Genomic DNA, 25,293 nt, shown 5'->3' with positions numbered 1-25,293 from the left:
AGTCAGGATCGAAATTTTTGAGCTTGCTATAGTTTGTGCTGATAAAATTTAATAATTTAAAGTAGATTAATTGTTATAATTGAATATAATTAATTGATATCAGTAAAATAAAGTATGAATTACTGTTATAATATAAAATTTAGGAACAAGAAGTACCGTAGAATTAAATAAAATTTTGCAACCTCAAAATACCGTTCTGCTTACAGTAAACACACTCGGTAGTCTGGCGCTCCGTTTACAACGGATTTGAACGGAACTTGGCGCCAGATTCTACCGAATCTGTGGATTTTATCCTGGATAAAATTTTATCTCGGTTTGAAAAACTGGCCCTTAATAAAATAACTAAAAATAAGTTCGAGTTGAGGATTAGTAAGAGATATAATTATTATTATTATTATTATTATTAAGGTAATTTTATAAAATATTATTTTTTATTCTATAAATCTTATAAAAATACAAAATATTTATTTTAATTTATACTAATAAATCTTTATAATTTTTTTTCTTCATATTAATTTTAAGTAAAATTAAAACATATTTCTAGAATAACTTGAGCGCAAACTTATATAAAAAAGTGAATTTTAATAAAGTTATCATTTCACAAATCGCCGAGAGCTTGAACAATTTCATAGACCAGTTCGTGTTTTCTAAAAAACAGCTCCTTGAATTCACCGGATGCAAGTAATTTTTTACGATGCTGAACTATGAATTGAATAGCTTTACGGCGTAAATCAACGGCGTTATAATCATCAGCTGCGTCAATTATTTTAAGAGCATTACCAATAAACATCTTGTCCCCCAAAGTCACCTCACAAATTTTCTTGAGCTTGATAAATTGATAGATATCAGCGACTTCAAGCACCTGCAAAGCTGTCAGAAAATCATAGCTCGCCTTCGTAGTTCCCTTGTAACAATAATGCAATACTTCAAAAATTACTTCTGGATCTAGATCTTTAATATTTATTTCACCGTCCTTAGCTTCTTTCATTTTAGATTGCAGCATTTTTGAGAATACTTCGCTGTGAGCTGCTAAAACGACTTTGTGCGCTGGAATTCGAACTTGGTTAACAATAATTGTTACATCACTGAGTTCTTCAGAATTGTAGAACCTCTGAATCTCATCATACGGATTGTAGTTAAGGCTACTATCTATGCTACTTCTCCAAATTATCTCGCACGTAATGTTGATATCACAGAAATAATAGTCAACACGAAGTGATCGATCATATAATTGTCGGGTTTTTGCAGCTCCAGAAATAGTCGCATTACTTTGAATATACACCAAGTCCTTCCAATTATTAGCTTCAACTTGCGCCTCAACATTACCAACGATCACCTTGATCATAGCATTAGCTGGTTCTAAACTTGATTTTTCAACCCATAAAGTAAAGATATTTGAAAATGCACATGGAAATTTCAAGCCAATGTGGAAATTAACATTCTCAAGATTTGTTATTTGAAAACGATCTGAATAAATTGTTTCGGACAAAGTACAAAGTTTAGCTGGCCAAATGAATTTTACATAACCCGTGGATTGATTCTCTTCAATGCTCATTGTGATAGGTAGAAGTTATTTCTGTAACAAAAATTATTTAATCAATTACTTCAGTAAATATATTAATAAGGTAAAGTACCCAGTAGCTGAACAGGTTTCAAAGTAAAACTTATTTGACCCTACTTTAATATATGGGTGAGTCTCTGTAAGGACGTCTTAAATATGTACAAAATTGTCCGATCATATTATTTTTTCTGCCCTCCGGCCGGAAAGTGGCAACTTTCTGGCCGCTGCGCTAAACAAAGTTGCCACATTCCGGCTACGTCGAGCAGAAAAATAGTATACATACCTTGGCCAGTAAAAAGTAAAGCCTCAGATTACATGTTTGTAAACCTCGGCTTCGCCTCGGCCAACAATTACATGTGATCTGAGACTTTTCTTATTTTACTGGCCTAGGTATGTAATATATTATTGATTTCATTAGAAAAAAAATTAGGAAAACGGTTGACCCTGAAGGCCATCCCTGCAACTTCCCGCTAATTCCATACTTAGGCGCTTAAAATTGCACCAATGACGTTTTTGAGCTCTTCGAGCTTAAAAATACAATTTATGGGTTATTTTGAGCTCTCCAAGCTCAAAGAGATTGCTTTCCTATGCTTTTGAGCTCTTCGAGCTCAAAAATCTGATAGGGATTTGATGACACTATTTTTTGAATTTTTAAACCGCAATAACTTTTGAATGAATAAACCGATTTTCACGCGGTTGGCAGCATTCAACGCAGTTTTTCAAGCCTCACAAAGAATCTTAAATTTTGAATTGATCGCGCTAGAAATTTCGGAGTTATTCCGAAAAAACATTTTTTTCGTTTTTCTTTCGTTCACGATATCTCTCGAACGAATCAACCGATTTTGACCGGACTGGTGGCGATCGACGTGATTTTTTGAGGTTAAGAGCTGATTAGTTTTTGGAATTGAAACATCAAGCCGTTTAAAAGTTATTCCAAAAAAACCACATTTGAAAAAAATTTTTTTTTTCAGTTTTTGAAGATTTCTCAAAATCTATTGATCTGAATCGGTCCAAATAGTTTTCAAAATCTAAGTTTGGTCAAGTCCTTTCGAATGGCACCAACCGCGATGAAATCGGTCAAGCCGTTCAAAAGTTATAAGCGGTTCACATACTTTCACACACACACACACACACACACACACACACACACACACACACACACACACACACACACACACACACACACACACACACACACACACACACAGACGCCGTGACAACCTCGCGGGGATTGTCAGGGAAGCTTCCTGTGACCTTCAAACGTCGAGATCTGATGAAAACTCGGTTTTTGCAAAACGGGGTGAAAACAATAACTTCCCAATTTTTGAAAATCTTCGATTTTCGTAGCGGGAAGTTAAAAATTAACAAGGGCTACAAAACTATCAGCTTAATCATAATAAATAAACAGCTGATTTAATTTTTGCTTTTTCGATATTTGTGTATCTTTTGCCATATAACATCACAGGGGACTGATTGCCAGGGGACTGATTTTTTTTATCAAATTGAAAAAAATCAAGCAAACTATTTCAATGCATTCAACTTTTTAAGTTCTCAATGAATGTTTACATTAATTAAAATAATATTAAGACTTATGGATCCAATTTTATAAATAAATTATAAATAAAAATAGTTGCCAGGGGACTGAGTTTTGAAGTGGCCCAGACACATATTTCCAGTACAAACGGTGCTTTGACACTAAATAAAATGCCGATAAAGCGCTAACAGCCCTATAGTTATTAACTCAAGGCTAGTTAGATCCTTATAAATCTTACAAAAGGTAAAATAACACGCTGGATTTTTTTTTGGCTTTGAACTTTTGGCAGGGGACTGATCTTAAAATGCCTGGGACAAACTTTGGTTTAATGAATTTAATGAATCAAATTAATTTTCGGTACTTTTTATTGAAGTAGATTGTTAGTTAACTAATTAAGTTTATAAACATTATGGACCAAGTTATATATTATTGACGAATAACTTAAAATTTAATCTTAAAGTTTTAATTGTGGGAATGGGACAGCCCAGGGGACTGACATTTCGGTGGTTTACGAATTTATAGCAAAAAAATCATAATTTATTTTATCAACAGACTCGCTAGAGTCTGGCGCCAAGTTCCGTTCTCAAGCCAGACTACCGAGTGTGTATACACCGTAAGCAGAACGGTTTTTTGAGGTTACAAATTTTTTTTCAAATTTATTTTGATTTTTTTTTTATATGATATTTTATAATAGTAGTTCATGCTTTTTATTACGCGTATTACTTGATTATTATCAATTATCTTTATAATTTCTATTTAAAATTATTAAAAATAATCAGCACAAACTATAGCGACCCAGATTTTTAGATTTTAACTTTTTTCTTATGTAAAAAGCGGACGGCCAGAGACTAAATAATATAAGGATGCATGCTAATCTTATAATAGATGGAAAACTACAGTGAAAAAAAGATATTTGACAGCTTGCAATTACACACGCCAGGCGGCGCAAGAATAACTTTCACATGAACTATAGCTTAAAGGGGATAGTTTGCCACCGAAAATATATTAAATTAAAATTGTCAATTTTTATTATAATTACAAAAAATACTGAAATCCGAACAAAAACAGTTTCACCGTAAAAAAATCACGCCAAGTCCACGTTCATAAGACTATTAAGAAAAAAAATTTTATTTCTTTACAAAAAGATATAAAATAAAAAAAATTAGGAAAACGGTTGACCCTGAAGGCCATCCCTGCAACTTCCCGCTCATTTCGTACCTAAGCGCTTAAAATTGTATTTATGATGTTTTTGAGCTCTTCGAGCTCAAAAATACAGTTTATGTGTTATTTTGAGCTCTCCGAGCTCAAAGAGATAGCTTTCCTATGCTTTTGAGCTCTTCGGGCTCAAAAATCTTATCAAAGTTCGATAAAATACGATTTTTTTAATTTTCAAACTGCTATAACTTTTAAATGAATTAACCGATTTGCACGCGGTTAGCGGCTCTATAAATAATTCTGAACAAAAAAATTGATGTGATGAAACATTTCGGAGTTATAACAAAAAAACACTTTTTTCGACAACGATATCATTGAACGCATCAACCAATTCTGACGCACTTGGTGGCGATCGATGCGGGGTTTCAAGGTTAAGAGCTAGTTAGTATTTAAGGTCGATCGGTTCAGCCAATTCGGAGATGATTTAAAAAAATGAAAAAAAAACAATTTTTGTTTTTCACTTTTTTTGCAATTTCTCGACATCTACCGGTCCAAATTGGTTCCAACTTACAGAAAATTTAAGTTTAGCGAAGTCCTTTGGAATGACACCAACTGCGATCAAATCGGTCAAGCTGTTCAAAAGTTATAAGAGGTTTACATACATACACACACACACACACACACACACACACACACACACACACACACACACACACACACTCAGACGTACGGACATCATCGTAAAAATAGTCAGGGAAGCTTCTTAGGGCTTCAAAACGTCGAGATCTGTTGAAACTTCGACTTTTGCAAAACAGGGTGAAAACAATAACTTCCCGATTTTTCGAAAATCTTCGATTTTCTTAGCGGGAAGTTAAAAATAGTCGTTTTCTTTGGCCCAGTCTAATATAAATACACAAATTTTTGTATTTAGTTTAAAAAAAAAATAAAGTTTTTTAAATTAAAAAAATAAATAATTGAAAAGAATATAGCAGTAGACAGAAAAAAAAATAAATTATTGAATTTTTAATTAATACATAGATTTAAATTTTGGTGGAAGAATATTTATCAAAAAGGTAGTGTTGAAAAAAGATCCAACTATTGAGAGTATATTTGCTCTATATGTATGTGTAATATTTTGATTTTATGTTCTTATAATTAATCAATACTTAATTACATAGATTTTTTAATTTGTAAATTTTATTTAGCTCTTTTTATTTTCATTTTTTCATATATATATATATATATATATATATATATATATATATATATATATACATATATATACATATAGACACAGTGACAACATCGCGAGGGTAGTCAGGGAAGCTTCCTATGACCTTAAAACGTCGAGATCTGATGAAAACTCGATTTTTTCAAAACAGGGTGAAAACAATAACTTCCTAATTTTTGAAAATCTTCGATTTTGTTAGTGGGAAGTTAAAAATGTCGCAGTGATTTTAAAAAAACACTTGTTTTCAAATCTTTTATTGACGATATCTTTTGAACTAATTAACCGATTTCTACGTTTTTGGCGGCAATAATCGACGCGATAATCGGCAATAATCGACGCGGTTTTTTAAGCTCTATAAATTATGCTATGTCATCAAAAGTGATCCGAGAAGAAATGACGAAGTTATGTGAAAAAAACACTTTTTTCGGTTTTTTTCGGTTTTCTTTCGTTCACGCTATCTCTCGAACGAATCAACCGATTTTGATCGGGTTGACGCCGATCGGCGTGGTTTGTCAAGCTTAAGGGCGGTTTAGTTTTTGAAGTTGATCGATAGAGCCGTTTAAAAGATATTCCAAAAAAACTACTTTCAAAAATGATTTTTTTCTTATTTTTTTTAAGATTTTTCAAGATTTCTTAAAATCTATCGGTCCGAATCGGTTCAAATTCTCAGGAAATCTAAGTTCAGCGTAGCCCTTTCGAATGGCACCAACCGCGATGAAATCGGTTCAACCGTTCAAAAGTTATAAGCGAGTCACATAGTCACACACACACACACACACACACACACACACACACACACACACACATACATACATACAGACATAGTGACAACATCGCGGGGGTAGTCAGGGAAGCTTCCTGTGACCTTCAAACGTCGAGATCTGATGAAAACTCGATTTTTGCCAAACGGGGTAAAAACAATAACTTCCCGATTTTTGAAAATCTGAGATTTTTAGCGGGAAGTTAAAAAGTTTGGAAAATTGTTAATTTTACATGGATATATATAGATATACACTCTTGTAGTTTTCGTTTTTTATTAATTGTAATTAAACGACACTGAATTAATTAACCATTCGCATTCAGTGACCTACAATCGTCGATTAGAATTTAAAAAAAAAAATTTAACTCAAATAATTGATTTTTTCACAAGTTACAGTGTTTCCGGGGTTTCATACATGACGGACAGGAAAATTTTTTGACCTATTTTGATGTTTTTTTCCGTTTCTATTGCAGTAAATCAATTTTTAGAAAGTATGGAATTAATCTCCATTAAATTATCTCGACAATAGTATGCAAAATATCTTGATTCCGTGAACTAACAAGGCTATAATACTAAAAATAGTTGCTAAAATGAGGCGAAAAAAATTTTTCGATCGTAAAGCACTCTCTGATGCTTCGCATCATGAGTCGTGCAAAAAATTAAAAAATCCAAGTAACCGATATGGTTGTATATGATTTTCGGAAATTAAAAAAAATTTTGTTGTAAATTTAAAAATTAAAAGAAACAATTTTGGAACGTACTTGGTGTGCATCATTGTGTACTTCAATTTTTTTTAAAAATCCTAGTAGATAGATTTTAGGAATTTCATAAAAAGTGAAATTCTTCGTAACCACGCACACTAAATACGTTCCAAAATTGTTTCTTTTAATTTTTAAATTTACAAAAAAATTTTTTTTAATTTCCGAAAATCATATACAACCATATGGGTATCTTGGATTTTTTAATTTTTTATTTTATATCTTTTTGTAAAGAAATAAAATTTTTTTTTTTTAATAGTCTTATGAACGTGGACTTGGCGCGATTTTTTTACAGTGAAACTGTTTTTTGCTCGGATTGGAATCTCAAAACATGCAGGAAAATTTATCGACTGAAGATAAATTTCTATGTTGTAAACAAAAATAAAAATTTTATTAATTTTTATTGAAAAAAAAAAAAAAACAAGTTCGAATTGAGGATTAGTCAAAGTGAGGATTGGTAACAAAAATAATTTTTTTTGTTGAGCTAATTTTGTAAAATAATATTTTTTATTCTAAGAATCTTATAAAAGTACAAAATATTTATTATTTTAATTAGTAATAAATCTTTGTATTTTTTTCTTCATATTAATTTTAAATAAAGTAAAAACATAATTATAGAATAACTTGAGCGCAAACATTATAAAAAAAAGTGAATATTAATGAAGTTGTAATTTTATTTATTGCTGAGAGCGCGAACAACTTCAAACATCATTTCTTGTTTTCTAAAAAACAGCTCCTTGAATTTATCTGAAGCAAATACTGTTTCATAATGATCAACTATGAACTCAATAGCTTCTTGGCGTAAATTAACGGCGTTATGATCATCAGCTACGTCAATTATGTTGAGAACATTATCAGTAGACATATTCATAATCAACCTATACTCACAAATTTCCTTGAGCTTGATAATTTGATAGATATCAGCGACTTTAAGCACCTGCAAAACTATTTGGACATCATTCCTCGTCTTCAAAGTTCCCTTGTAACAATAATGCAGCATTTCAAGAATTATTTCTGGATCAAGATCTTCAATGTTTATTTCGTTGTTTTTTGCTTCTTTCATTTCAGATTGCAGCATTTTTGCAAATACTTCACTGTGAGTGGCTAAAACAACTTTATGTGCTGGAATTCGAACCTGGTCAACAATAATTGTGACATCACAGAGTTCTTCAGAATTGTAGAACCTCTCGACCTCATCACATGGATTGTTGCAAAGACTACTTTTTTCAGAGTCTGTCCAATTTATTTCACAAGTAATTTTCAACTCATAAACATTTTGACGAGTCCCATCATCACAAGTCATTGGAATTATTTTATCAACAGTTTCGTATTTTTGCATAATTATATCTTTAAAGCAACATGAAAATGACCATAAGTGAAATTTTTTTATCGAAACTTTTCCGATCTTCACATTGATAGAAGCGAACTCTGATTCTAAATTTGATTTTTGTACACATAAATCAAAAGTTGGTTTTAATGATGAACCACCTAGTTCTAATTTCATACTAAAACTAACGTTCTTGATATTATCAATCCCGAATTGATCTGAGTGATAAAATTTTGCGATAAACTCACAAAGTTTGACAGACCAAGTTACTTTTACGTAGTTATCTTTTTTTTCGTCAATAGTAAGACTCATTGTGATTAATATATATACCGGTTATTTCTGTAAAAAAAATTTTATCAACTGTAATGACTTAAATAAATAGTTTCAAGACTATCATTATATAATTTTTATAACAAATTAAATGGCACTGAAGTTGACAGACATTAAAAAATTTTTTAGAATTTTATAGGGCATTCCATGCAAAATGGGAAAATGACTAAAATTTTAAAATTTCTCTTATTCATTTTAATTTAGTCCTAATTTTATTAGGATTTATTATTAAATATAATAATAATTTATTATTAAAAGTTTATATTTTACTAATTCATAAAGAAAATTTTTTTAATCAATAAGAAAATCGATTTTTCTCTCCCAGTAACTTTTCAGCCGTACTAACTTGTATCCGGGTCAAATGTTGTTTTAATAGTTTTAATAACTAATTCATTTTATGTTTGTTATTAACTACCCAGGAAAAAATGAATTTGCCTAATCATATATATTTATATACGATTATATATTGAATATATAGAATTATATATGATTATATCTAAATTTTTATGTAAAATATATATAATCATATATAGACTAATATATTGTATGTATATTTTATATAAGACTGTATATAATCAGATCTGAGTTATCTAGGTCTATATATGATTATATATATATAATTAGGTGACGGAATGGTAGTTACGGACAATGTCTCGGATAGCTTAACTGGTAGAGCCTTTGGCGCGTAACCAAATGATCCGGGTTCGAGTCCCGGTCTGGGCTGTCTGAATTATTTTTTCGGTTACCGAAAAATTCCTACTGAGTAAGGTCCCTCCTCCCCCCTTTATCCTTTATTTCCCCAGTTCCCAAATTTGTCTTTAATGACAAATTTAGCTATAAATTATGGCTAATTATATTATATATAATCTATATATAATTAGATCTGATTAGACCAGAGTTATCTAGGGCTACCCTGATTAAACAACTGAATTCGATCGAATTAAACAGAATCAAATTTTTAATTCTTTTGAATTCAATTAAATTCTGTTAATTCGGTACCTAACTTTAAAATGAATTCTGTTTAATTCGGCAGGTGAGCCAGAATTTAGCCGAATTAAAACAAATTCAAAATTATTAATTCGGTTCAATTCTGTTAAATTCGGAAATAATCCTTGAATTTCTGGCTCTGACTCCGAATTAGACCGAATTAAAACAAATTCAAAATTTTCAATTCTGTTAAATTAGGAGATAATCCTCGAATTTCTCGCTCTGACTCCGAATTAGACTGAATTAAAACAAATTCAAAATCCTTTCATAGATATTATTTTAATCATAGTTTTAGGATTTAATAACAATGAAATTGCGATAGTAAAAGATTTAAGACGATTCAAAATATAAAAAATTAAATTTCAAAGAACTCAGTAGGATTTAATTTACATTATGTTACAATTTTCAGATTTATTTTCCATACTTGAACAGAATTGAAAATTTCAATTTTTTTTTTAATTTTCGCTCTGCCATTTTCCGTAGAATTGAACAGAATTAAAATTTTTAATTGTTTTGAATTCTGTCTTACCGAATTTAACAAAATATAACAGAATTGCGATTTTCAATTCAGTTGGATTTTGTTTTGCAGAATTCAACAGAATTGAGCAGAATTAAATTTTTTAATTCTTTTGAATTCTTTTTTACCGAATTTAACAGAATATAACAGAATTGATATTTTTAATTTAGTTGAATTCTGTTTTGCAGAATTCGACAGAATTGAACAGAATAAATATTTTTAATTCTTTTGAATTCGGTTTTACCGAATTTAACAGAATATAACAGAATTAAAATTTTTAATTCGGTCGAATTCAGTTGTTCAATCAGGGTATATATGATTATATATAAGTCTATATATGATTATATCTGATCAGATCTAATTGATTTTCCAGCTGTCAGGTTATAAAAAATGTCAAAAGAAAATTGCTATTTTTGCTTTTGATTTTAAATAAATATTTGTTAACTGTTAAGTAAATAATTTTTAATAAAAAAATAAATAGTGGCGCTATAACTCTAAGGTGAGGAAAAAATATACTAAAAAATAATTGTATATATAGATATACAAATACACAGTCGTATTTTAGTTTTTTACAAATTATAATTAAACGACAGTACTTAGAACGCTAATATTAACTAGGAATCAGCCCGGGGTATAACTTTATATAATAAGAAAAAAAGTATTCTGGTACGATAAATTTTTCGACCAATTTCTCTGCCACATACATGGATCCATAAACACAGACTGACGGACGTTCAAGAATGATTGATTTTAATGTTATTATTTACTATGTTAAACAAAATAATTGTTCATAAAAAATATCATATGTGCTTGATAGATTATTTAACTCGATTTTAGTGCACTCATATTATCCTGTAAGTGTTATATTAGTGAGAAAAAAGTCATTCAAGTTTCGAAAGACTGGGTTTTTTGACATGTCGAGAGTAGAGCAATGCCTCCGCTCCGCTAATGAGGCGTGCAAAATATAAATGAAGCAAAAAAAAAAAAAACGAACAAAAACAAGATAAAGACAAAATGAAAAAAAAAATTCTTATTAATAGTTTTTTTTTATTGTTAATTTTTTTGTTAATCCCGATAGCAAATTTAATAAATTATATCCGAAAATAATATTTAAAACTATAAAATTTAAATAATCAGGGTTGTTATTTACTATTATTATTGTTAAAAATTACTTGGCGTGATATTATAAAATACATATTAAAATGGCGATTTTTACTGTTTGAAACTGTAAAATTTATAAAACCACTGTTGTTATTTACTATGGTCATAGTCACAAGTTACTCGGTATGATAGTATAGACTACACATTGAAACGGCAATTTTTAGTGTTTGAAACTATAATTTTTCAACATGCGAGAGTCGTTATTTACCATAGTGACAGCTACTAATCATTTATTTTCGATATTAAATTGTAAATTGTGGCTTTTATACTTTCTACATTAAGTTTTGTAATATTTACATTTTTGCCACCCCAATGTCCGCTGCCCGGGAAAAAATGAATTTGCCTAATTATATATAGTTATATATAATCACTTATATATAATTAGACCTGAAAATTGGCCAGATCTGATCATATATAATCATATATAATTATTTCTATAAAAATAAAAAATTCACCGTGAGCGGGGATCGAACCGGGGACCTGAGGCTTTGAAAACTAACACGCCACCTGTTTACCTACGAGACTTACTGGAAGAGTAAAGCTTGAAATACCTACAACTAATGCAAATCGAATACATAATCGATTTTTATAAGTTAAATTAATTAATACAGTTCCATTATTTCATCCACAAAAAACTATAGTTTAAAAAATTATTAATCATTGGAGTAGCAGACTCTGAGATGAAAACAGAGAATGTTTTATAGTAATCACAAAATGCATATATAATTATATATGATTCATATATAATTAGATATGATTCATATATAATTATATATGATTCATATATAGTTATATATGATTCATATATAATTATATATGATTTCCGTATAGTTACACTGATATTGATAGAATGATTTGTTTATATTTAATGAGCTTTATTAACTGTTAATAAGTGATTTCTTAACATAATGGGATTTAATATATATTTATTACCAGTTAATAAATTATTTATTAAATACGATTTATTAAATGTTAATAAATATTTGTTAAGAGTTGACAAAGATTTATTTAAAATCAAAAGCAAAAATAGCAATTTTCTGTTGACATTTGTTATAACCTGACAGCTGGAATATCAATTAGATATGATCAGATATAATCATATATACTTATATATAATCATATATAGACATATATAATCATATATAGCCCTAGATAACTCTGGTCTAATCAGATCTAATTATGTATAGATTTATATATAATCATATATAGACCTAGATAACTCAGATCTGATTATATACAGTCTTATATAAAATATACATACAATATATTAGTCTATATATGATTATATATATTTTACATAAAAATTTAAATATAATGATATATAATTCTATATATTCAATATATAATCATATATAAATATATATGATTAGGTAAATTCATTTTTTCCCAGGTGTACAGTTTGAAACTGTAATAAATAATAGTTTAAAAAACTAAAACACGCTTTTATAGAAAACCAAACTAAAAAATAGAAAATAAATTTAAATTAAGAATAGTGTTAAAAATTTCAATAAATATAAATTAATAATAGTGTAAATAAAAAAATGTATTTTACTTTAAAAAGCGTGGGGTGCTTTTTAAGATATTATCAAAATGATAATCACTCTACTCATATCTGTCAATAAAATATTTATAACTATTGACACCATGCACCTCACGCTTTTTAAAATAAAATACATTTTTTTTATTTACACTATTATTAATTTATATTTATTGAAATTTTTAACACTATTCTTAATTTAAATTTATTTTCTATTTTAGTTTGGTTTTCTATAAAAGCGTGTTTTTAGTTTTTAAACTATTATTTATTTTTTACTTTTAGTTTGGTTTATTTATAAAAGCGTGATTTTTTAGTTTTTAAACTATTATTTGTTGATTATCAAAAATATTCAGGCGCGCAAATTACCCACGGAGAGTTACATACTGACATACTGACATACTGACATACAAGTGAAGCTAATAAAAATAATTATTTATAAATATTATAAATACGGGGAATCAGAGTTCGATTTCGGAGAGCGAGCCTGAGAAACGGCTACCAGAACCAAGGAAGGCCGCAGGCGCGCAGATTACCCACGGAGAGTTACTGACATACTGACAAACTGACATACAAGTGAAGCTAATATAAAGCGTGTAAAAAGTAACCGGAATCTGAGTGAATATTACGGTTTACTTTTTTCCGTGTATGAAAAAAATTATTTAAAAAAAAAAAAGAAATAATCCGCATGTAGAAGACTTGAAAAATTACAAGTGAAATTTTAAAAAAATATTTTTTAGTTATAATTTAATTTAATTAATAAAAAATTAAAATATTTCCAAACGTTTACTGATTTCAGTATTATAATATAAATATAGTTTATTGGAATGAAATTAACTCACGTGAATAATATTTATATAGGTTTGCTGTTACAGGCAAAAAGTGTCAGGTTTCACAAACACCTAAAATCAAAACGAAAAATTATTAATTATTACTTGATTAACCTAAATTAATTTAAAAATGGATTATTTAATTATTTTTTATAATATGAAAAATTTCTTAAGAACTAACACTTACGTTTTATTAATGAAAAACTGTCAATTTCTTCTGAAAAAATTCAACAAGATACGACGCTTTAATAAACGGTTGAGTGAGTAATCAAAGCAAAGGTTCTCGAAGAATCCCCTCTGGAACGCTCGAAAGTAGAAAATCTTACCAACTGAAGATAATGACATTAAAGTTGGCTGTCATGACGTCATAAAGTGCACTTGACCGTTTTTTAATTTTACTAGAATTTAAATTTGCGCGCGCAAGCGCGCGCCTGACTATTGAGTTTGCATATATTTTCATTCTTATGATATATTCGACCAATCACGTTACGAATAGTTTGCTGACATGATATATTTTCATATTTTTCATCTAAATTATAAGAGTGGATCCCATATTTTATCCCACAATAAAATCCGAACAAAAACAGTTTCACTGTAAAAAAATCGCGCCAAATCCACGTTCATAAGACTATTAGGAAAAAAAAATTTTTTTTTCTCTACAAAAAGATACAAAAAAAAATTAGAAAATCCAAGTAACCGATATGATTGTTTATGATTTTCGGAAATTAAAAAAAATCTTATTGTAAATTTAAAAATTAAAAAAAAAAAATTTAGAACGTATTTAGTGTGCGTGGTTGCAAAATATTTTACTTTTTATGAAATTCGTAAAATCTATTTACTAGGACTTGAAAAAATTGAAATACACAATGACGCACACCAAGTACGTTCTAAAATTTTTTTTTAATTTTTAAATTTACAATAAGATTTTTTTAAATTTCTGAAAATCATAAACAATCATATCGGTTACTTGGATTTTCTAATTTTTTTATTTTGTATCTTTTTGTAGAGAAAAAAAAATTTTTTTTTCCTAATAGTCTTATGAACGTGGACTTGGCGCGACTTTTTTTACAGTGAAACTGTTTTTGTTCGGATTTTAGTATTTTTTGTAATTATAATGAAAATTTACAATTGGTACCAACTTAAATCTCGCGTTGGCAGCATTTTTTACTGCAAACTATCCCCTTGAAGCTACAGTTTATGTAGATATAATTCCAGTGCACCCTGGCGGCCGTAAATGTAAGCTGTGAATTACTTTTTTTAACTGTAGTTGCTTATCTATAGGAGGATTACTACACATTTTTATTTTATCTAGTCTGTGGCGCTGACCTTTCTCCATAAAAAAAAAGTCAGGATCGAAATTTGTGAGCGAGCTATAGTATGTGCTGATAAAATTTAATAATTTCAAGTAAATAAATTGTTATAAGTGAATATAATTAATTAATACGGTGATATAAATTATGAACTACTGTTATGATAAACAAATTGGGTAAAAAAAGTACCGTAGAATTAAATAAAATTTCGCAACCTCAAAAAACCGTTCTGCTTACAGTAAACACAGTCGGTAGTCTGGCGCTCCGTTTACAACGGATTTGAACAGAACTTGGCGCCAGATTCTACCGAATCTGTGGATTGAGATGAAATGTATGTGAAACCAATCTATTCGTGATGTGATTGGTCGAATATATCATATGCATGAAAATATATGCAAACCCTATAGTCAAGGCGCGCGCTTGCGCGCGCAAATTCAAATTCTAGTCCCATAATAAAATTGAGATGAAATGTATGTGAAACCAATTTATTCGTAATGTGATTGGTTGAAAATATTTATTCTCATTCTGATTGGTTGAAAACGAATATAATATACATAAACGACACATAAATATATCATGAAAATAAATATGAGGCGCGGCTTGCGCGCGCAAATTAAATTCTAGTTCAACAAAAAAATTATTTAAAAAAAATTGCATTTTTAATTTTTTTTTAATTTATACATGTATGTAAATATTTTTTTCGGATTTTTTTTTATACAATTTATTTCTTACAAAAAAATAATTTTCTTGTTGAGGTAATTTTGTATAAAAATATTTTGTTTATTCTATGAATTTTATAAAAATATTTATTATTTTAATATATATATTGATAAATCTTTATAATTTTTTTTCTTAAGAACTCCGGCGTTCATCTTACGGCATGAAACAAATTTTATTTTGTTTTAAAATATAAAATAAATTTTTTTAGTAAATATTAGATTTTAAAAATAATTTTTTAGATTTAGTTTATTTAAAAAAAAATAAAAAAATTATCAAGTATCTGCTAATTTAAGTGTAATAAAATTTCCAGAATTTATTTTTGAGTATTTAAATTTCACATAAAAAAAAATCAAACTTTTATATCAAAATGTTACCTCTGTGTTCGTACGCCCTTAACCTTATAGGTGATAGTAATAACAATAACTCACCCAAATACAGACAAATTATTTTGAAAAATTATAATTATTGTGTTATCACAAATTATTAGTTTTTTATTCGAATAACCAAAAATTAAGTTACAAATTAAAAAATAATTATTCAATTATCAATCTAAGTAAATAATTACATATTATATGTACATATAAATATAATTACCTATTATAATTACATAGAATTATGATTATAACTTGAAACTTACAAATTATCAAATTTTATGCGAAAATACAGTCAGTCTCTTTCATTTAGAACCATTCAACAGAATATGACGCTATAGATGCGACGCGTTTTAAAATATACAAAATTGAAATCCCAAAATATGCAGAAAAATTGACCGACAGAAGATAAATTTCTGTGTTGTAAACCAAAATAAAAATTTTATTAATTTTTATTAAAAAAAAAAAAAAAAAAAAAAAAAAAAAAGTTCGAGTTGAGGATTGGTAAGAAAAATAATTTTTTTTTGTTGAGGTAATTTTATAAAATAATATTTTTTATTTTATGAATCTTATAAAAATACAAAATATTTATTTTAATTTATATACTAATAAATCTTCATGTTTTTTTCTTCATAATGATTTTAAGTAAAATAAAAACATAATTATTTATTTATTTATTTACTGAAAATTAAACGCCCATCGGCTATATAAAAAAAAAGAAATATAAATTTGGATTTAAAAGTAGGAAAAAACAAAATCAGATAAGAGAGCAAAATTAGCTTGATTGCAAATTATAATTAAACATTAATTGAATTGATTAACTAACGATAGGGAATTAAACATTTTTTATAAAATAACTTGAGCGCAAACATTATATAAAAAAGTGAATTTTAATAAAGTTGTAATTTTACTTATTGCTGAGAGCGTGAACAACTTCGAACATCAGTTCTTGTTTTCTAAAAAACAGCTCCTTGAATTTATCTGAAGCAAATACTGTTTCATAATGTTCAGCTATGAACTCAATAGCTTCTTGGCGTAAATCAACGGCGTTAGAATCATCAGCTACGTCAATTATGTCGAGAACATTGTCAGAAGAAATTTCGATCATCAACCTATGCTCACAGAAATCCTTGAGCTTGATTATTTGATAGATATCAGCGACTTTAAGCACCTGCAAAACTATTTGGACATTATTTGTCGTCTTCAAAGTTCCCTTGTAACAATAATGCAGCATTTCAAGAATTATTTCTGGATCAAGATCTTCAATGTTTATTTCGTTGTTTTTTGCTTCTTTCATTTCAGATTGCAGCATTTTTGCAAATACTTCACTATGAGCGGCTAAAATAACTTTATGTGCTGGAATTCGAACCTGGTCAACAATAATTGTGACATCACTGAGTTCTTCAGAATTGTAGAATCTCTCGATCTCATTACAAGGATGGTTGTGAAGGCTACTTTTTTCATAATTTGTCCATTGTATTTCACACGTAATGTCCAACTCATAAACTTTGTGAAGAGTCTCTTCATTACGATTCTTGTGAATAATTCTTTCAACCATGGTATTTCTTGGGATATTTATATTTTTAAAGTAGCATGAAGATGACCAAAAGCGAGATTGTTTTATTGAAACGCTTTCGATCGTCACATTGACAAAAGCGTGATTTATTTTTAAATTTGATTTTTGTACCGATAAATTTAAAGTTGGGTTTGATAATGAACTACCTAGTTCTAATTTCATACTAAAAATAACGTTGTTGACATTATCAATCCTGAATTGATCTGAGTGATAACATCTTGCGAGAAACTCACAAAGTTTAACAGGCCAAGTAACTTTAACGTAGTCGTCTTTTTTTTCGTCAATAGTAAGACTCATTGTGATTAATATATACCGGTTGTTTCTGTAAAAAAAATTTTATCAATTGTAATGACTTAAATAAAAAATTTCAAGACTCTATCATTATTTAATTTTTACAACAAATCAATTAAAATAAAAAAAAAATTTTCAATAATAATTTTTGTTTAATTTTCACCTGTAGAATTTTTTTATTTAATTTTTTTGTTATAATAATTTAATTGCTATAAAATGATAAAAAAGTTTCAAATGACATCTGATAATTTTTATGATTTTCCTTATGAAAAAAATTATTAAAAAAGAAATATTCCACATGTAGAAAATTTGAAAAATTATAAGTGAAATTTTTAAATAGTATATTACACTATTAGGGCAGAAAGTTTGAGAATTCTGCACCGCGCGCCATGATGCCCGAGGCGTAGCCGAGGGCATCACGGCGCGCAGTTCAGAGCTCTTAAACTTCTGCCCGTGTAGTGTATACTATTTTTCTTTATAGCCGGTCGAAAGTACGTAAAATATTTCATGTACTGCATCGAAAAAAAATTGATGCCTTTTATGTATTAATACAAATACTAAGAATTCGATGCAATTAATTAATAATACAAAAAAGACCCTATTGTTATTTAAAATTTACTATTCGTCTATTGGTACACCCGAAATAAGCTAATACCCAGTATCGGAACAGTCACCCGATAAAAAATATTTATATATAATTATATATATTTATATATAAATTGGTTATATATGATTATATATGAAAAATGGCCAAATATAATCATATCTAATTATATATAACAATATTTAATTATATATTTATTACATCTAATTAATTATTGGGTTAATTTTATGGATAGAATATTTAATATGGTCCTACGCAATTCTGTGTAACCAATTAAAATGCAAAAAAAATATCTAGATATAATTTTATAGCTATAACACCAGCGGTCACCCATCCAACTATTAACCCTGCTCAATGCTGCTTAACTTTAGTGATCTCCGTGCGTCTTGAAGTGTCTGTCTGCTGTGCTGCTGTCTTAGATAATAATGATTCTATGATCTAGATAATGTATCATATGAGTTTATCATTAATGGAATATAAAAATTGATTTTAATATATATTTGGATAGTCATTATTCATAATTTATTTATTTTACCGAATTTCATTATAATATAACACTTATTTAAATAATAAAATAAATAATGATTTTTACTATTAGGTAATAGCAAAAGCAGACCAAAAATCTCACAGGAAATGTGACAAATTTTGTATTTCAGAATTATTTAAACGTAATTATAAACATCATTTTACACTTTTGTGATTACCAAAAAAATTTTTTTCAAAGAAAAAATTTTTATATCTGTTAATTATATATAAGCATATATACTTATATATAATTATATATGGGACTATATACAATCTTGCATGGCTGTATATTGCTCCATATATAGTCATATATAATTGTATATGATTATATAAATCTCATATACAATTCCATATATAATCATGTATGATTATATATAATTCTATATACTTATATATAATTGTATATGCAACTATATATAATCCTGCATGGTTGTATATTGCTCCATATATAGTCATACATAATTGTATATTATTATATAAACCTCATATACAATTCTATATATAATCATGTATGATTATATATAATTCTATATACTTATATATAATTGTATATGGAACTATATATAATCTTGCATGGTTGTATATTGCTCCATATATAGTCATATATAATTATATATGACCTCATATACAATTCCATATATAATCATGTATGGTTATATATAATTATATATGGAACTATATAATCTTGCTTGGTTGTATATTGCTCCATATATAGTCATATATAATTATATATAATCTTATATACAATTCCATATATAGTCATGTATGATTATATATAATTCTATATACTTATATATAATTGTATATGGAACTATATATAATCCTGCATGGTTGTATATTGCTCCATATATAGTCATATATAATTATATATGACCTCATATACAATTTCATATATAATCATGTATGGTTATATATAATTATATATGGAACTATATAATCTTGCTTGGTTGTATATTGCTCCATATATAGTCATATATAATTATATATAATCTTATATACAATTCCATATATAGTCATGTATGATTATATATAATTCTATATACTTATATATAATTGTATATGGAACTATATATAATCATGCATGGTTGTAGATTGCTCCATATATAGTCATACATAATTGTTTAAGATTATATAAACCTCATATACAATTCCATATATAATCATGTATGATTATATATAATTCTATATACTTATATATAATTGTATATGGAACTATATATAATCCTGCATGGTTGTGTATTGCTTCATATATAGTCATATATAATTATATATGATTATATATAACCTTATATACAATTCCATATATAATCATTTATGATTATATATAATTATGTATGATCATATATAATTGTATATAATTATATATGTGATTCCATATATAATCATATATGATTATATACAATTATATATAATTATATAGAAACATTTTTTCTCGGGTAAACAAAACATAGTTAATAACAAATGACTAATGTCTGTCGTGGTAGCGAAAGCATTTGCTCCCGCTGTTATAGAAGGCGAATGTGTAGCTTAATCAATGCACGAATCTTTAACTTTTTGCCATGAAATAGGTGCAAAAGATGCGTACTTTCGACCGAGGTATAAAGAAAAAATATTTTTTTAGTTATAATTGATAAAAAATCAAAAAATTTTTAAACGTTTGCCGATTTCAGTATTATAATATAGTTTATTGAAATAAAATTAACTCACTTGAATAATATTTAGGTTAGCTATTACAGGCAAAAGGTATCAGGTTTCACAAACACCTAAAATCAAAACAAAAAATTATTAATTATTATTTGATTAACCTAAATTAACTTAAAAATGAAATATTTAATTATTTTTTATAATATTTACAATTCATTAAAAACTAACACTTACGTTTTATTAATAAAATACTATCAATTTCTTCTGAGAAAATTCAACAAGATACGACGCTTAAATAAACGGTTAAGTGAGTAATCAAAGGTTCTCGAAGAATCCCCTGAAACACTCAAAAGACTCAAAAGTAGAAAAATCTTACCAACTGAAGATAATTACATTAAAAGTTAGCAGTCATGACGTCATAAAGTGCACCTGACCGTTTTTTAATTTTACTAGAATTGAATTTGCGCGCGCAAGCGCGCGCCTCATATTTATTGTCATGATATATTTATGTGTCGTTTATGTATATTATATTCACTTTCAACCAATCAGAATGAGAATAAATATTTTCAACCAATCACATCACGAATAGATTGGTTACACATACATTTCATCTCAATTTTATTATGGGACTAGAATTTAAATTTGCGCGCGCAAGCGCGCGCATGACTATAGAGTTTGCATGTTCTTTCGTGCTTATGATATATTCGACCAATCACGTTACGAATAGTTTGATGCCACATACATTTCATCTCAATTTTATTATGGGACTAGAATTTGAATTTGCGCGCGCAAGCGCGCGCCTGACTGTAGCATTTGCATATATTTTCATGCTTATGATATATTCGACCAATCACGTTACGAATAGTTTGATGCCACATACATTTCATCTCAATTTTATATTAGGATACATTTCATCTCAATTTTATATTAGGATTCAACAAAAAAATTAGTTCCAAAAAATTATTTTTAAAAAATTGCATTTGTAAACTCATCACTTGACTATTTTTTAATTTTATTCAATAAACTTGATAATTTTTCAGAATTGACTATTCCTGTTAAATATAAAATATATATTAATAATTGAATAAATGATATATTTAATTAATTTAGAAATTATACGTGCTTAGAATACTGAAAAAATATATTTTGAATAACTTTTCTGAATATTTTTAATTGATTGTTATGAACATTAATAGACAAATGTAAGTGCACAGTAAAAATTTGTGTTAAAAAATTTTTATGTTAAGTATTTATAATATTGAAAATAAAAAAAAAGTTTTTAAAAAATTTGCACTCTTCATTTTTTTCTAATCTCTAGACGTAGAATCTTTTATTAAAATTCTTTCCCGTACATGCACACTCCATGTATTTGTATATCTATCTTTGTGAATATAGATATACAAATACATGGAGTGAGTATTACGATAAGCACGATATCTTCAGTTTTAATCATGGAATTAATAACTCCAAAAAAATTCTATTAATATAAAATATTGTATAGAAATAAATTGATGATATTATTAAAAAATCTATTTTTAACTAAATGGTGGGTTGACAAAAAAAATTATCAACTTTCGATGAAAATTATGTAATCATTAGGGGTGTGCGAATATTCGAGTTTACGAATAATTCGCCTCGAATTCGAATCGAATTATTCGATTCGAATTTCGAATCGAATATTCGAATCGTTCGAATAATTCGAATCGTTCGAATAGTTCGAATAATTCGAATCGTTCGAATAGCTCAAATAATTCAAACAGTCGTTTTCTGTTAATAAACTGATTAATTTTTGTGTAAAAATTAATTTGTTTTATTTTATTTGACTAAATAAAGTCTTCATAATTATTCGATAGTAAAGTCTGCTTATTATTTGTAATAAATATCTCTTGGTGTATTCGGACTCCCCGCCTCGGGGCACCTCGCTATTTTGACATTTTTCCGGAAAAATTCGATTTCTTTTAATAAATGAGATCTACAGGCACGATAGATCAGACATTGAAAAAGTGTAAATATAGACTATGGAAATTCTATAGCTTTTATCTCTAGCTAAGATTATTTAAATTAATTTATTTTTCTCTTAACTGAAATAAATTACGTCTATAGCTATATTACATTATAGTAGTATTTACATAGCCCACATGAATTTTTTATGAATTATATATATCCCACAAATATGGGAAATATCATATAGGTTTATAAAATATATGAAAAAATCGTGTGCGTACTCAAATGAAAGGTCTCGATGAGCGTAACATCAGGATGAGCTTATGTCTTAAAAAATGTCAAGAATTGAAGAATGACTTTGTATTTTGTCTACTGATGATATGTTTAACGATACAAGCTCATCCTCGAGTTACACTTATCGAGATCTATCATTTAAATACCCACACGAATTTTTATATATTTTATATATTTCACAAATATGATACACAGTAAAAATTTTGCGTCATTGCGTCAAAAAATTTTGTATTAAAAAATTTTGTGTTAAATATTTAACACTTTTATGTGTAAATTTAACATTAATTGTGTTAAATTAACACAGAAAAATGTTAAATTAACACAAAAAAGTGTAAAATATTTAACATAAAAATTTTTAACACAAAATTTTTTGACGCAATGACGCAAAATTTTTTACTGTGTAAATATCATATCTATAAAATCTTTTATTAAAAAGCTTATGCGACGTATTCATTGTTGTCGCTTTTCATTGCTACCTTTTACACTCTTTTCAATGTCTGAACCATCGTGTCGTAGATCTTATTTAAAATAAAATCGAATTTTCCCGGAGAAATGTCAAAATGACGAGGTGCCCCGAAACAGGGTCCGAATTCACCAAGAAATATTTATTACAAATATAATAAGCAGCCTTTACTATCAAATAATTATGAAGACTCCTTTAGTCAAATAAAATCAAACGAATTAATTTTACATAAAAATTAGTTGGTTTATCGACAGAAAACGACTGTTTCAATTATTTAAAATATTCGAACTATTCGAATTATTCGAACTATTCGAATCATTCAAACTATTCGAATTATTCGAACTATTCGAATTATTCAAACTATTCGAATATTCGATTCGAATTTCGAATCGAATAGTACTATTCGATTCGATTCGATTCGAACACTATTCGCACACCCTAGTAATCATGCCATTTTAATAATTTTTATTAAAAAAAATAAAAACAATTTCGCGTCAAGGATTGGTAAGGAAAGTAATTTTTATTGTTGAAGTAATTTTATAAATAAATAAAATAATATTTTTCATGCTATGAATGTTATAAAAAATACAAAATATTTATTATTTTTAATTTATAATTATAAATCTTCATAATTTTTTTCTTCATATTAATTAAAAGTAAAATAAAAATATAATTATAGAATAACTTGATCGCAAACTTATATAAAAATTGAATTTTTAATAAAGTTGTTATTTTACTTATCGCCGAGAGCTCCGAACAATTTCAAGCATCAGTTTTTGTTTTCTAAAAACAGCTCCTGGAATTCATTGGATGGAAATAATTTCTTTACAATGAGCAATAATAAATTCCTTAGCTTTCATGAAAGCGTAAATCCACAGCGTCATAGTGTTTATCAGCGGTGTCAATTATTCTGATAAGCCGCATTATCCAACTGGACATATTGTTTTCATCAACGTCGACTTAGAAATCTCACCTTGAGGTTTCATTATTTGGTAGTACTTGGCTACCTCAAGCATCTGCAAAAGCTATTTCGATATTATATCTTTGCCTTCAAGTTGCTCCCCTGTAACTTAATAATGCAACATTTTCAAGAATTATTTCTGGATCACAAGTCTTTAAATATTTTATTTCATAGTCATTAGCTTCTTTCATTTCAGATTGCAGCATTTTTGCGAATACTTCGCTTTTAGCGGCTAAAACGACTGTTTTATGTGGCTGCGATTTTGGTCTCAAATCAGCAGCAGTGTAACATCACTGGACATATTTCGAGTTGTAGAATTTCACCATCTCGTTGTAAAGATTGTTGCCCCATCAAAGGCTGATTGGTGGAGTACTTTTCCAAGCTCATTTCGCACGTAATGCCAAAACTATAAACAGTGAATTGAGGAATTATTTCAACACCTTTTGGGATAGTTATGTCACTAAAGTAGCATGAAGATATCCATTCATGAGATTGATTTATCAAAAATTTCCGATCATCACTTTAACTACTTTTGGCGTACGCTGGTTCCTGGTGATTTTCCGTACCGACAAATTAAAAGTTGGTTTTAATGATGAACCACCTAGTTCTAATTTCATACTAAAACTAACGTTGTTGATATTATCAATCCTAAATTGATCTGAGTAATAATTTTTAGCAAAACTTTGACAAAGTTTGACAGGCCAAATAAGTTTTACGTAGTTGTCGTCCTTTTTCTCAATAATAAGACTCATTGTGAGTAATACACCAGTTATTTCTGTAAATAAAAATTTCATCAATTGTAATGACTTGAATAAAAAATTTTAAGATTCTATCATTATTTAATTTTTGGGGCATTCCATAATAACTAGTGAGATATTTGACTTTGGAATTCCATCAATTATAAG

General features: G+C 27.8%; 1 protein-coding gene across 2 annotated transcripts in view; it reads right to left on the bottom strand.

Annotated features, from left to right (window-relative positions):
* The window catches only part of LOC123265228 (speckle-type POZ protein B-like), a 29,476-nt gene extending 4,385 nt beyond the window's left edge, over nt 1-25,091 (bottom strand). Inside the window, exons 1-2 of one of the 2 annotated variants that reach the window (XM_044728883.1) lie at nt 25,077-25,091; nt 8,439-8,504 (exon numbers count right to left, since the gene is read on the bottom strand). In XM_044728883.1, the coding sequence (XP_044584818.1) occupies nt 8,439-8,503 (65 nt within the window). In that variant the 5' untranslated portion in view covers nt 8,504; nt 25,077-25,091. Of the gene's footprint in view, nt 1-8,438; nt 8,505-17,759; nt 17,985-20,789; nt 20,814-25,076 lie in introns of those variants that run through there. The other variant, XM_044728882.1, reaches the window with a different exon arrangement.
* Nucleotides 25,092-25,293: the final 202 nt, after the last annotated feature.

The sequence above is a fragment of the Cotesia glomerata genome, linkage group LG5 (genome assembly GCF_020080835.1).
Source record: "Cotesia glomerata isolate CgM1 linkage group LG5, MPM_Cglom_v2.3, whole genome shotgun sequence".
Lineage (NCBI taxonomy): Eukaryota > Metazoa > Arthropoda > Insecta > Hymenoptera > Braconidae > Cotesia > Cotesia glomerata.
The sequence above is the reverse complement of the archived record's forward strand: the minus strand, read 5'-3'. Positions and strand labels throughout refer to the sequence as shown.